At 53.6% G+C, this 13,763-nt stretch overlaps 1 protein-coding gene across 3 annotated transcripts; it reads left to right on the top strand.

Moving 5' to 3' along the window:
- The first annotated feature begins 932 nt into the window (after positions 1-932).
- On the top strand, positions 933-13,279 carry CTSB (cathepsin B). 3 transcript variants are annotated; one of them, XM_074861340.1, is made up of 10 exons: positions 933-1,067; positions 6,959-7,110; positions 7,832-7,917; positions 8,311-8,425; positions 8,656-8,774; positions 9,425-9,510; positions 10,255-10,401; positions 11,185-11,301; positions 11,671-11,799; positions 11,894-13,279. In XM_074861340.1, exons 1-10 carry the CDS (start codon positions 980-982, stop codon positions 11,989-11,991), a joined length of 1,137 nt encoding a protein of 378 aa, XP_074717441.1. In that variant the 5' UTR covers positions 933-979; the 3' UTR covers positions 11,992-13,279. The 3 variants fall into 3 exon arrangements, with proteins under 3 accessions (XP_074717441.1, XP_074717443.1, XP_074717442.1); XM_074861342.1 differs by having other exon boundaries at positions 1,038-1,173; XM_074861341.1 differs by lacking the exon at positions 933-1,067 and adding an exon at positions 4,034-4,212.
- Positions 13,280-13,763: the final 484 nt, after the last annotated feature.

Here is a 13,763-nt window from a genome sequence, read left to right as displayed (position 1 = left end):
TGGGATGGAGACAGGAGAGAGGTGGGATGCAGGCAGGCTGGAGGAGGAAAGCAGGCAGCATGTGGGTGGGATTGAGGAGGGATGGAGGTGGAATGTGGGTGGAATTGAGGAAGGAGGGAAGCAGGCAGGCTGGAAGAGGCCAGTTTCAGGCACCTCAATACGAGAGAGATCTCGAGGTGCTGGAGCGAGTGCAGAGGAGGGCAACGAAGCTGGGGAAGGGCCTGGAGAATAAATCCTGTGAGGAGAGATTGAAGGAGCTGGGACTGTTTAGCGTGAGGAGGAGAAGGCTGAGGGGAGACCTCATCACTCTCTACAGCTCCCTGAAAGGACATTGTAGAGAGGTTGGTGCTGGTCTCTTCTCCCAGGGAATTAGTGACAGAACAAGAGGGAACGGCTTTAAACTGCAACAGGGGAGGTTCAGACTGGACATGAGGAGAAAAACTTTCCCAGAAAGAGTGGTCGGAGAGTGGAATAGGCTGCCCAGGGAGGGGGTGGAGTCCCCATCCCTGGGTGTGTTTAAGGGTCGTTTGGATGAGCTGTTGGGGGATGTGGTGTAGGGGAGAACTTTGTAGAGTCGGGCTGAGGGTTGGACTCGATGATCCCAAGGGTCTTTTCCAGCCTGAATGATTCTGTGATTCTGTGATGGTGGGGGAAGCAGGTGGGATTGAGGAGGGATGCGGGCAGGTTGGAGGTGGAAAACTAGATGGGATGGAGGCAGGCGGGAGGAGGGATGCAAGTGGGATGGAGAAGGGGTGGCAGAGGGAAGCAGGTGGGATTGAGGAGGGATGCAGGCAGGCTGGAGAAGAGAAGCAGGCAGGCTGGAAGCAGGCCGGAGGAGGGATGCAGGTAGGATGGAGAGGCAGGATGGCAGAGGGAAGCAGGCGGGATTGAGGAAGGAGGGGGGCAGGTCGGAGGCGGAAAACTAGCCGGGAGGAAGGCAGGCAGGCTGCAGGCAGGCTGGAGGCGGGGAGCAGGCAGGATGCAGTCACGCCGGGGGCGGGCCGGGTCCGGGATGACTCAGCCGCCGGGATCTGCCCCTTCCGCGGCCGCCGAGGGAGCGCGGGGCGGTGAGTGAGTCCGGGGGGGGCGGTGAGTCCCGGGGGGGGGCGGGCACCGGACCCCGGGCATAAGGAGCGCAGCGGGGCGCGGGTGTGGGAGCTGCAGCGGGGGCAGGTAAGGGGGGGAATGCTGCGGCACCTCCCGGCTTGGGGCAGAGGGACACGCGTGGGGGGAGCGATGGGGCACCCCCTTCCACTGCCGCGGGGTGGGGGGGAGCAGCGGGGCCGGGCGGGGGGGACACCCCAACCCTGTGCCTGTTGGGCGGGGGGGACACCCCAACCCTGTGCCTGTTGCGGGGGGACGGACACTCCAACCCTGCGCCTGTTGGGGGGGGAGACACGACACCCCAACCCTGCGCCTGTTGAGGGGGAGACATGACACCCCAGCCCTGCACCCGGGGGCTGCTGCGGAACACCCCCTTGGGGCAGCAGCGGCAGCATCTCCTACGTTTTCCAGCTGCGTTTTGGGGTATTTTTGGCTGTGGAGGGTCCGGGGCGGGGGGGGGCGGGGATGCTCTGCGGCGCGGAGGTGAGGTTTGTCGCAGGGAAAATGCCATTAACCCTCGGTGCGTCTTAAAACCAGCAAACCTCCCTGTAAGCGGCGGGGGAGGAAAGAAGAAACCTTGTTTTCATAATGAAGATAGAAAAAAAGACCAAAACAAAACCAAACAACAAACCAGCCCTGCTGGTCAGCTGATGCTAAGGAGGTCGGTTTGGCACCGGCTGAAGTGCTTCTGGGAATATCCCGTGATGCACGGCCAAGCTTGGGTCTGGCAGCTGGACCATGGCTTGGAGATGGCGTGAGATAAAAGCTGTCCGGCGTCTGTCTGACATATATCTGTCGTCCCTATATCGCGCTCCCGGGGTTGCACTGCAGGCGTGATACAGCAAAGATCGCTTCCTTCTTGTATTTCCCTCCAGGTTGCAAAGTTGATGGTGAGGATGAGGGCAAGGGGTTTCAGGAGCGCAGGGAGTCTGCTACAGCAGCTGAGGTCTTGTGCAAGACTCTGGTTTATGGATTGGTCTGTAAGAAGAGGAAGGGAAAAAAAAAAAAAATCAGTGCAGCTCCATTTGGGAGGAATCTTCCGCTTTCTGTGAATGTAGAGGCGAGCACTGCAACTTGTCTCAAGGTGTATTTATTTTGCCAGATATCTACCCCGTGCTAATGGTTTGGCTTTCCTGGAAAGGCATGGGTGTGGGGAAGAGTGCCTCATGCTTTTTTTTTTTTTAAACAAAAAAATTCAGGCTTTGATAATGCAGTCATAGCTGTAATGAAGTCACCAGGCCTTGAGTTTGGTGCACCCAAGCTAACCTGGCGGCGCAGCAAGCTAAGCTGGACTGTGTTGTTTACAGGCTTGCTTTATTGTGGCTTGGAGTCACGCACAAATACTGGCAGCTAGAACAAAGGACAAAGCTCGGCTTGGGTAAAGGGCTGCCTGCTGGAGGAGGACACATGACTTGGGCTTTGCTGAGTACCTCTCACCCTGGAGGGGTGGGGGTGTTAGATAGAGCTGGGAGGGTGGGGCAGCTCTTATCTTCCTCAAACCCTTGGAGAAGGGGGTGTGGGTGCCTCTGTTTGTGCCTGGAGGGGTTTGGCCCAGACAGTGGAGGAGCTGAGAGGTGCTTCAAGGCTGTGACTTATCTCATGGCCTGAGCTGCCTAAACTGAGTCATGTGAGCTGGGCTTTGAATAGCCTGTTTTGGGGTTGGGTTGTTGGTTCGGTTTTTTGTTTGGAGGTTTTTTTTTTTACTTCAGAGAAATGCCCAGTTAAATGGGACTTGTGGTCTTTGACTTCTGGGTGATGTGGAGAAGACCTTCAGCAGTGAACTGCAGAGGGATTTGCTGTTTTAGGCACTGTGCATCTCCCTGGGCTGCTGGGAGGGGGCTGTGGGACCTCTGCCATCGCATGGTCCAAATAGTTGTAGCTCTGTCCCTGAGAAAACAGCCAGGGAACTGCCTCTGGCTCCAGTATGTCCTGGTCGGCAGGGATGGAGAAGACACCTGGGTGATGTCACCTACATCCCTCCTCCCTGGCTCTCTGCCTGCGCCGTTGCAGGCAGCAGCCGGCAGCGCAGAGGGACTGCGGGCGGGTGGTGCAGCGCCAGCCGCAGCCATCTCGCTTTGGGTGCTCTCCTCTCCCACGCTCAGCTGCTCTGAGCAGCTCATGGTGGAGGGCCTTCAGCCTCAGTGCTTCCTCCTCGCTGGCTGGGAGGAGGGTGGCTCGAGGGCTGCACTCAAGCGGCCCAAATTTCCTCTTTTCAAGTAACCAGCTGGCTGAGTTGTGAGAGTCCTGCCCAGGGACATGTGTGCTGGTGGGTAGCAGCTTTCTGGAGTTATTTCTTGCTTATCCTTCAAGAAATTGCATTATCAGATACTTTGGATCCCAAAGCAAGAGGCAGGGGACTTGTTCTCAGCCCAAGAGGAGGTGGAGCAGCTCGAGGGGCTCTTTGCAAGCCCCAAATGTCCTCTTACCATCTGGAGAGTTTGCTAGGGTGAAGCTGCTGTGTCTTAAGAAGTCCAACAGCCAAGCTTTGCTTCTGTTTTCAACCTAATAAGCTGTGGTGGGATGTGGTCTGTGAAGACAGCCTTTGCCAGGGCTATCCTGAAGCTGCAAGGCACCTCCAGAGACCTGGGGGGTGCAAAGGGAAAGTGTCTCCTGGGGTTGCTGGAGAAACTCCTCTGGCCTGTTTACTGTGCGGAAAGAAAAACAGACGTCTGTCAGGTGCAGCAGCTGTTATGCAAGTTTGGTTTTGGTGCTGCTCATTTGGTGGTATTTGAAACGGAGGTGGAGATTTAGGGGGAGGGAGGCGTGTGTGGAGGAGATAGCGGTGGTGGGAGAAGCATGAGTGCGATAACGCTGCCACAGGAAGTGTCTTACTGCTTGTATCTGCGGGGAAAGGGGCGTGATGGTGGAAAGCAGAAGCCTTTTCTTACTTGCTGCATTGCTGCTGAGGTCAGCGTGCCTCCGGCTGCACGTGACTTGCTGTCGGTGGAAATTCGTCCTGCCAGGCCTGTGCCTGTGCTCTCTATATATAGATTTGCTGTACACAGGGTGCTTGCTGAAGCAGGGGTAGGGAGGAAAAAAATTGCATGAGATCGAGGATTTCCTCTTCCTTCTTCACCCAGGTCTTGGGATACTCCGTGCCATCCAGCTGTGAGTATCAGCTCCCCTTCCCCCCGACCCCTGCCCAGAAAACTTCATGCCCGTAGGAGACTTCACAGAATCACACAATGGTTTGGGTTGGTTTGGGTTGAAAGGGACCTTTAAAGGCCATCTAGTCCAACCCCCCTGCCATGAGCAGGGACATCTTCACCTAAATCAGGTTGCTCAGGGTCCATCCTGACCTTGAATGTTTCCAGGGATGGGGCATCCACCACCTCTCTGGGCAACCTGTGCCAGTGTTTCACCACCCTCATCATAAAAAATTTCTTCCTTATATCTAGTCTGAATCTACCCTCTTTCAGTTTAAAACCATTACCCCTCGTCCTATCCCTACACTCCCTGGTAAAGAGTCCCTCCCCAGCTTTCCTGTAGCCCCCTTTATCTATTGGGAGGCCACATTAAGGTCTCCCCAGAGCCTTCTCCAGGCTGAACCTCCCCAACTCTCTCATGGCCTTAGGGAGGCTTCATGCCCGTAGGAGACTTGACAAGAGCCTGGTTTGCTGAAACAACCAACTTGTCTCCCAGCTATTCTGGTTGTGCTGGGCAATATCTCGCTGCTTCTGCTGGGTTTGCAGCTGTCAGCCATGTCGTGGGGCGGATGCAATGCAGCAGAGCTTAGAAGGTGAGCGCCTGTTGGAGTGGAAGCTGCCTGGTGTCTTTTTTCAGTTTGGTCTTGGGTTACGTGGAGCTCGCAGTCTGCAGCCGGTGTGGTCTGGTAACTTGAGGATATGAGATCTCCCACGTCCATCCATCAAGAGCTCGGCGCAAGCGGTCGTGTTGATGCAGGAGGCTTTGCAGGGCGGGTTGCAGCGTGTCGGCAAAGTTGCAAGCATTCTGCTGAAAACAAAAGTGTATTAGGTAGCTTCTGGCCTCAAAACCACCTCCCTTCGGTGCTACTGAAAATATAAGGTTGACTGCAGGAAGTACAGAAGTTCTTGGGTTGGTTTGTGGGAGATTTTTTTTCAAGATTTTTCATTAGAAAAGGTGCTTCAGCTGAGGCCAGTCACCTGTAGGCTTTCTATGGCCGTGTTGAAGGAGCACAAAGCAAAAACCACAGTAGCCTTAGAAATGTGTATTTATTTCTTTGGGCATAACCTCCTTCCTGCTGCGTAAGCAGGGGAGCATGGCGGGGCCACCAGCAGTGCCAGCGAGTCTCTTGTCTGCGAGAAAGAAACCTCAAAGCAAGCAAATATGCATGAAACACCTTCAAAGAGGTGAGATCTGGGGGTAGGAGGACCATGTGCTGCTGAAACTCAACCAGCTTTTGGGCTGAGCATCCTGCTGAAAGCTTGGAGAGTGGCAAGAAAAGTAAATAAATGGTGAAAGGAGGAGGGGGAAGGAAAAAAAACAAACCCTTTATACACTTAGCTGCAGCCGCCTGGGCTTGTTGCTGGCAGAAAGTAGGACACTCCTGCTGGGTTTTCTTCTCTGGAAAGGCTAAACTTGGCTGTGAGTGGGAGGCAGCCTGCATGGAAATGTGTGTGTGTCTCCCCATCCCCTGCCCCTGCTCAGCAAGCTCTGCTGCCGCGGGGCCGGAGAGCTGCTGGCAAGAGCTGTGTGTCCGGCTGCTCGGGCGTATTTGCCCAGAAGGGTTTAAGCTCAGGCTTGCAAAGGTGATTATACGTTCAGCTTGCTGAGATGAGTAGGAATTAAAGCCTAAATATCTCTGCTGCTCAAGCTGCTGCGGAGTATGCGAGGTCTTGGGTTGCTTGGCAGGCTTGGAGCTCGTCGGGGTGGATGTGGGGTTGGTGGAAGGGGAGCTGAGAGGTTTTGAAGGAGGGGGAGGAGGGTGCCCTGGTGTGTTTGCAGAGATCGAGCAGCTCGTGGCCCAGCTGCGTGTCTGAGTCACACGTGGGGATGTGGAGCAAGTGGTGGCTGCCGTTGTTGGGGATTAAATTGGAGTTGGGCAGTTTAATGTGAATTAGGTTAAAGGAGGCAGGAGAGCAGAGAAGCAGCCGAGCCCTTGGAGCATCTTCGGGCTGGGTGATGTTCGTGCTCCTGACGGGAGGCTGTGCTCCACTCTCGCTGTTTTCCCTGCGTCTCTGTTCCCTAAATTGGGACTTTCCTGGTGCCCTGTGCCAAGGGATGTGGCTTCACATCGTCCTTCGTGAAAAGCCCCAGCACAAGGGGAACACAGGCATCAGCCACAGGCATCTCCAGTGCACATGGACCCCCACTCTGCATGGGACAGGGCGTCACCACCCAGGTCTGTGACCCTGATCAGAGTCCCCGGGGCAATGGGCTGGCCAAAATGAGGCCATAAAGTCCAAAAATGTGATTTGGAGTGATGTGTTCAAAGGGAAGAGCACTGCACTAGGGCAGGGGCTAGCAGGTCTCCAGGGCTGCAGCCCTGCCTGCAGTTTGCCGTGGAGGTGGGCTGTCACTTATTCCTTTTCCTAGTCCTTATTCTCCATTTTTGTGGAAGTAAACACAGCTTTTAATACCTTCCAAATCTCTTGGAGGGTATTCAAAAGATACTTTCCCGCTGCTACTAATCCTGCGGTGGTCAACAAACAGGGTTGCCTTGTCTGATTTCTTCAGAGCTGCAGGAGGGGGGTTATTATTGTGCTCCTGCGTCTCTCCCGACCTTTGGGGTAAGTTGGGATCAGGAGGGGCTTTGTGCAGCCACATGTTTTACACTCCCACATGTTGCTGTGACGGTCCTTCTGCCAAGCCCTTGCTCACAGTCTGAGCCTGCTTGGGAAAGGTTTCCAATGATGCCCAAATCTGGCGGCAGGTGGAGTGTCCTGTTCTGTAGTCAAGATGTGGCCGTCCGTGTCCATCCTGTGTGTCCTGGTGGCCTTCGCCAATGCTCGCAGCATTCCTTACTACCCTCCTCTCTCCAGTGACTTGGTCAACCACATAAACAAGCTCAACACCACCTGGAAGGTGAGTACCAGATTGGTTTGGGGTTTTTTTTCAGAGAATCATCTAGGTTGGAAGGGACCTTGAAGATCATCTAGTCCAACCATTAACCTAGCACTGACAGTTCCCAACTACACCAGATCCCTCAGCGCTATGTCAACCCGCCTCTTGAACACCTCCAGGGATGGGGACTCCACCACCTCCCTGGGCAGCCAGGATAAACATTTGGATACATTGCTCAACAGTCTCTTGATGGGACTCAATAGTTGAGCTTTGGGAGTCTCACCATGGTGGTTGCATCAAAGCAGCCTTGATCCCAGTTGACTTCTCCAGTGAGTTGATGCTGTCAGGTTTCTGTGGTGACACTAACTGTGGAGCTTCTCCTCTTTGAAGCAGAGCACTGATGAATTTGTAGAGTAGGAGCAACGCTAAGAGGAGGAAACTCTCTGGGAGGCCAGAAACAAACAGCAAGTGTCCAGTTCTATTGGTGACCTGGCCAAACGCTCCTTGGCCAGGCTGCTGTGACCGAAGCCTAGAGTCGGACCTTAGCTTACTGATTGTGATGGGCTGATCCTGGAAGGGGCTGTGTTCTGTGTCTATAGGTAGCTTGGCTCTTGGCCTGTGGGGTTTATTGCAAGTGTCAGACACTGGTTGGGTTTGAGGGAGATCTGGAGCACCAGGGTGGACCCAGCACTGCACTTGGTGGCTGTGAAGTCATGCCCCATTTTTCTGTCTCTTTTCCCAGGCAGGGCACAACTTCCACAACACTGACATGACCTATGTGAAGAAGCTCTGCGGCACCTTCCTGGGTGGGCCCAAGCTTCCCGAGAGGTGAGTGCCGGGAGGTTCCTGTAAAAGCTTGTGTGAATGCTCCTGGTGTGTCTGGAGTGGGTGAGGGTCTCCCCTGGCAGACTGTGAGCGGGGTTCCGCTGGGTGCAGCTTGGTGGACATCTTGCATGGAATTAAGCACAAAAGCACACATGGGGGGAACATCTATCCTCTGTCCTGCCAGATACTTGACCAGTCATATAATTTGTACTTCTTGAAACTCAAAACACTGCTGACCTGGTCTGAGGACTTCAGAAGTATTTATTCTCCTTCAGTGAGCAAACAACAAGAGCCCTTGTCCTCCAGGTCACCTTCAGACGAGGCTGGAGAGTCCTGTGCACCCAGTCCTGTTACACTGATGTTCCTGTAACAGGACTTCTCTCTTCTCACTTGCAGGGTAGATTTTGCTGCGGACATGGAGCTGCCTGATAACTTTGACTCACGGACGCAGTGGCCTAACTGTCCTACCATCAATGAGATAAGAGATCAGGGCTCTTGTGGCTCTTGCTGGGTAAGAGCATGGGTGGTTTAAGGTCACATTGAAACAGAGCTTGCTGGACAAAAAACGTGCTGTTGGGTTTGCCATGAACTGCATAAATGTGGGGAAACGGGAGATCCTGCAGTGGCTGAGCTTGGTGGGCTTCTCCCAGCCGTGCTCATGCTTGCTGCATTCATTGCCTGGTTTCTCTCCCATGGCCAGCTCTGATGGTTTTCCCTTGGGTTTTTTGGGGCTGCCCACAGGCTTTTGGTGCCGTAGAAGCGATTTCAGACAGAATCTGTGTTCACACAAACGCCAAGGTGAGCGTGGAGGTCTCAGCAGAGGACTTGCTGTCGTGCTGCGGCTTCGAGTGTGGCATGGGGTGAGCTGCTCTTGGTTCTTCTGTACTTAAAAGGTGGGTGGGAGGAGCAGGGACATAACCCAAAGATGCTGATTGTTTCAGCCTTGTCTTCCTAATGAGCAGCAAGCCCCACCAGTGGTTTGTGTGGTAGATGCTGGAGTTAGGTGGGAACATAAAGGTGACTGCATGGACTGAAAGTCCCTCTGGGCCATGTCGTGCCCCAGCAGTAGTGGATGATGATGGCTGGTGGAGGGAGGGCAAATGCATAACAATGCTTTCCCATACAGAGTTGGCAGCTGCCTAAGCCCAAGGAAGGACTTTTTAATAGCCCCAAAGTCTTGGTTTTCAGGCACAAGCCTTTTTCTTGTGGCTTTTACAGTTGTTGAGAGCAGGGTGGGGAGTTGGGTCTCCCAAGTTGTGTGGCTTCTGCTGCTCCTGGCACCACTGCTTTGGGATGTGGAGGCACGGGTGCTCTTAGCTCCTTCTTGCCCTGAGGCTTTGGTGTCTTGAGGCCTAGAAATCCTGGGGAAGGCAGGGACAGACTTAAAAAGGTTTGATGTGCTGAAAGCTTCCCTTCAGCCATCCCAAGCTGGCTCCATTTCCCCTGCCTCCCCCAAAAGGGGGGATGACTCTGAGCAGGCTGGAGCTGGAACTGCTGCCTTTTTCTCCAGGTGCAACGGTGGTTACCCTTCCGGTGCGTGGAGATATTGGACAGAGAGGGGCCTTGTGTCTGGGGGTCTCTACGATTCCCATGTGGGTAAGTCCTGGCGGATACCCTGGTGGAAGCAAAGAGGAGCATCTCTGCTCGGTTACAGGTTCATGTCCTTCAGGGTGCTTCTCTTCTGGTCTGCATCCTTTGTGGGAGATTTTTTTTTCAAGATTTTTCATTAGAAAAAGGTGCTTCAGCTGAAGGACCTTCAGGTCTGGGCTAAAACACCTCTCCCAGTTGGCTGCTCCTGTCCCCGTGGCTCCTTCTGGTCACCCCTTTGGGACAAGGGTCCCAGAGCAGCACCCAGTGGCAGGAGATCCATCCAGGAAGGGAGCACAGTAGCCAGACTTAACCCCATAAGGCTCCTGCTTCCATAGCAGGAATGAATCAGGCTGTGAATTTTTTGTTGGTTTTGGACCAGTTCAGTACACTTTGGATGAGGGCAGGAGTCTTTCTGACATGTTTCCCACTCAAAAAGCAACTTCCAGACTGGAAACTTCTGCCTCCTCCTAGCATGGCCATGACTTGGGTTCATGTTTCCATCTTTTCCATCACCTTGTCAAGAGGGAGGTGGTGGGGAGCAGATCCAGAAGGGAAACCCATTGCTGATGCAGGGATTTCTCATCTGGCAGTGGCAGACCTACTCTTGCTCTCACCCCACTGACCTGTGGGGTTGCTGGGTCAGAAAAGCTGTACTTTTTCTTGGGGCATCCGGTGCCTTCTCCAGCATGGCTGCTGGGGACAGGCGTGCTTGGGGACAGCCAGTTCATGCCATCTCTGTCTCCTTGACAGGCTGCCGTCCCTACTCCATCCCACCCTGTGAGCACCATGTCAACGGCTCCCGGCCACCGTGCACCGGGGAGGGGGGGGAAACCCCCAGGTGCAGCCGGCACTGTGAACCCGGCTACTCACCTTCCTACAAGGAGGACAAGCACTATGGTAAGGGAGGTGGCCTCCGACACTGCTCAATGCACAGCAGCTCCACAGCTGCTCCTAGTGGTAACTTGGTGGGGTTGGCAGGGTTGGACCTCTTCCTAAGCTGTTTTACAGGGGTTATTTTCTGTGCCCTCAGAATGGGTGGTCCTGGAGCAAACATAAGCCTGGCAGATGCACAGTTTGTGTTTGCTGAGACTCAGCTAAGACAGGGGAACCGATTGAGTCCTTGTGGTGCACATGCCTGGGTTGAAGAGCATGGTGCTGAGGCCTGTGGGAGTCTGGTGTCAAAGCCACCTCCTTCTTACTCCTTGATGGTAGCTGGCCCTGTACATTTCAAGGCCAGGTTGGACGGGGCTTTGAGCAACCTGGGCTAGTGGAAGGTGTCCCTGCCTGTGGCAGGGGGGTTGAAACTAGATGATCTTTAAGGTCCTTTCCAACCCAAACCATTCTGTGATTCTATGTAGGATAGTCTGGCTGCTTCTTGGAGATTTATTTTAGCCTCGAGTAATTTGGGTTGACTTCCCTTCCCACTGAAGGCTGTCTGGAATAGGTCTTTGGATACAGAATAGGACTCAGGTTAAATCATTCCCTCTGGAAGAGGGATGGTTGGAGCCCACTTTTCCTGCTTGGCTGTGTCAGTGCCTCTGGAGCAGATGCGTTTGAATTTAACCTCTTAAGTGGAGAAGGCCTCTTGCAGAGGCACGCTGAGCAGTCTCTGTCCAGCCATCCAAAGACCTGTGTGATCTGACAGTGCCGTACTAACGGTGGGCCTTTTTTCCTCTCTAGGCATCACATCCTATGGTGTCCCTCACAGTGAGAAGGAAATCATGGCTGAGATCTACAAGAACGGTCCAGTGGAAGGAGCCTTTATTGTCTATGAAGACTTCCTGATGTATAAGTCTGGTGAGTATCAGCACTGAGGCTGTAGGGAGCCCTGTTTCCTACTTCATCTGTAGGGTCTCTCTTTTGTGGCCCTTGTCCCTCTACTCAAGTCTGGAAGGAGAGCTCAAGTTCACACTTGAGTATCTGGTGTTGCAAGAACATGGGCAGATACCATCTCCTGTATCCATTGGTTTATAGCAAGGGGAGTAGGTGCTTGGGACTGAGGGGATGCTTAGCATCAGTCCTTCCTCCAGACTCTACACTAAGCTTCACGTTTGCATTTAACCAAAAACACCTTCTCAGCTGCTCTCTGGGTTTTGATATCAAATGTCTCACAAGCTGTCAGTGCTCTGAAGTGTGGAGACACAGTCAGTGCCTGTTGCCTTGCAGGGGTCTACCAGCACGTGTCTGGCGAGCAGGTTGGAGGCCACGCGATCCGGATCCTGGGCTGGGGTGTGGACAATGGCACTCCGTACTGGCTGGCCGCTAACTCCTGGAACACCGACTGGGGGGACAACGGTGAGGCACCCCCAGATGCTGCCAGAGGAGAACCCCCTCCCCATTATCCTTGGCACGATGGGGAGGTTGACTTTTGCTCTTGGTATGCTTCTAGGCTTCTTCAAAATCCTCCGAGGAGAGGACCACTGCGGTATCGAGTCTGAGATCGTGGCCGGCATCCCCAGCACGGAGCAGTACTGGAAGAGGGTGTAACCCTCTTGATCAAACCACAAATAATCCTGAGTCCCCGATGCTTTTAACTGATAGCGGGTTGGGTGCAGAGCCCCCCCCCCTTCTACCCTTCTAAGAGACTATAGTTGAGGTTACTTTATTAAAGCTTTTTATCTTTTTTTTTTTTTTTTTTTTTTAAATTGTATGGTGGAGCTGGAGGTGGAACTGCTCTCTGGAAGCCCTCTGCACCTGGTGGGTTGCAGCTGTGGGGCATTCCCTGCTCAAAGGACTGCTGGAGGGCTCGCTGGCCTCCTGCGCCATGGTATTTGGTTAGTCCGGACCCCTTCCAGCCCAGTCTGTTACTGGGAGGGTAGGAAGCAGTAGCTTTGTACTGGGACTAGGGATTTGGTGGGGCAGTGGAGATGGACCCTGCTGGGAAGCCATGGCCAGGGGTGATTTGTGCTCCCCCTGGCTGGGTTGGTCTGACTGTCAGTGCCCAAAACAAGCAGGGTATGTTAGTGTGTGCCTTGAACTGGCTAAACTTAGATCTATTAATGATGAAATACTGATGAACTTGATGTGGGGCTGGCTTTGGCCAGAGCTGCATTAAGGCCCCTCTATGCCTGCAACAAGCCCTTTGTGCATTGCTTGCCCTGCTCTATCCATTCAGCTGCTTTTTAAAACCACGTGTTCCTCAGCTGTTTGTTTGCTTTTTTATTCTGATGTAGTCTGGGGTTATTGATCCTAAGGAAGGGCCTGGCTGGAGCTCCATGAGCCTTTGATCAAATGTCCTGCAGGCATCTCAGGAGCACGCTGGGAAGAGAAAACCACTATTCATCCATGGCTGGGCAGCTTGGTGTGTGCAGTGGGTCACGCCTTGGCAAGGGTGCTGCATCCAGAATTGGTGTGGTGCTTTGGGACTGCAGGTGCTGAGCAGAGATGAGGGATGTGCCCCAGCTCTGCTGCAGGGAGCTCATGCAGATGCTTGGAGGTATCCTGCTAACTTGCACACAATCGAAGGGGTTTTTTTTTTAGCCACAGGTGTTAAGGAGGAAGAAAAAAACCTTATTTTTGTTACTGTGGGGAGGTGTAATAACTGTAGGAGGAATCATGTGATTTGCCAACACTAATATAGCAAAAGACTGTTGGTTTTTTTAATTTTAAAGCACAAAGTATATTGCTGAGCTGAGGCTACAGGCCTGAAATGCGTGAAGCAGGCTCTCCCTTGCACTGTAAAATAGCCCCTTTATCTCTGCTTACTCAGACACCAGTGAGACAGAGCTGTGGTGTATGTGATTGGAACAACTGTGCCAATAAATGATTTCTCCAATGTCTTGTCTCCTGGCCCTTGGTTGCTTCTGCTTGACTTCGAACCACCTCAAACTGTTCTGTGCATTGTGGCTGCCAGGCAAGACCTTTCTGGCTTCATGCCAGCGGGGGTCAGTGCCAGCCCTGTCCTCTGGCCATCCTGGTGACGGGTGCCTTGCGCTGACTCCTCAGCAGCCCCTGGGCATTGCCTGCTCCTGGTGATGGGGAAGATGCTTCAGCATGGACTAGAGTGCAGCCGAGACTGCCCCGACCTCTCTGCACGCTGGCACAGAGGATGCACTGGAGGGCTGTGCCACCACTCCTGCTGCCCGCAGCACAAGGTCCATTAAAATTTAATTTACTGACCTTTAGCTGTGTCTCACCCTGGTTAAAATTCTTTGGGGTCTGGCACACAAGGCTTTACCACGATGCCTGTGAGTGGCAGCAAGGAAGCATCTGCATTTCGTCTCAGCTGAGGGTTTGTAACTTGTGGCATGGTGGGGAAT

This window comes from Strix uralensis, chromosome 3 (assembly GCF_047716275.1).
Source record: "Strix uralensis isolate ZFMK-TIS-50842 chromosome 3, bStrUra1, whole genome shotgun sequence".
Classification (NCBI taxonomy): Eukaryota; Metazoa; Chordata; class Aves; order Strigiformes; family Strigidae; genus Strix; species Strix uralensis.
The sequence above is the reverse complement of the archived record's forward strand: the minus strand, read 5'-3'. Positions and strand labels throughout refer to the sequence as shown.

What these genes read in the sequence shown, in the direction of transcription:
- CTSB (XM_074861340.1), top strand. Translation starts at nt 980, where the DNA reads ATGCAGTCACGCCGGGGGCGGGCCGGGTCCGGGATGACTCAGCCGCCG. An exon ending in GGGCCCAAGCTTCCCGAGAG is followed by an intron (nt 7,918 to 8,310) that starts GTGAGTGCCGGG and finishes TCTCACTTGCAG; the next exon opens with GGTAGATTTTGCTGCGGACA. An exon ending in CAAGGAGGACAAGCACTATG is followed by an intron (nt 10,402 to 11,184) that starts GTAAGGGAGGTG and finishes TTTCCTCTCTAG; the next exon opens with GCATCACATCCTATGGTGTC.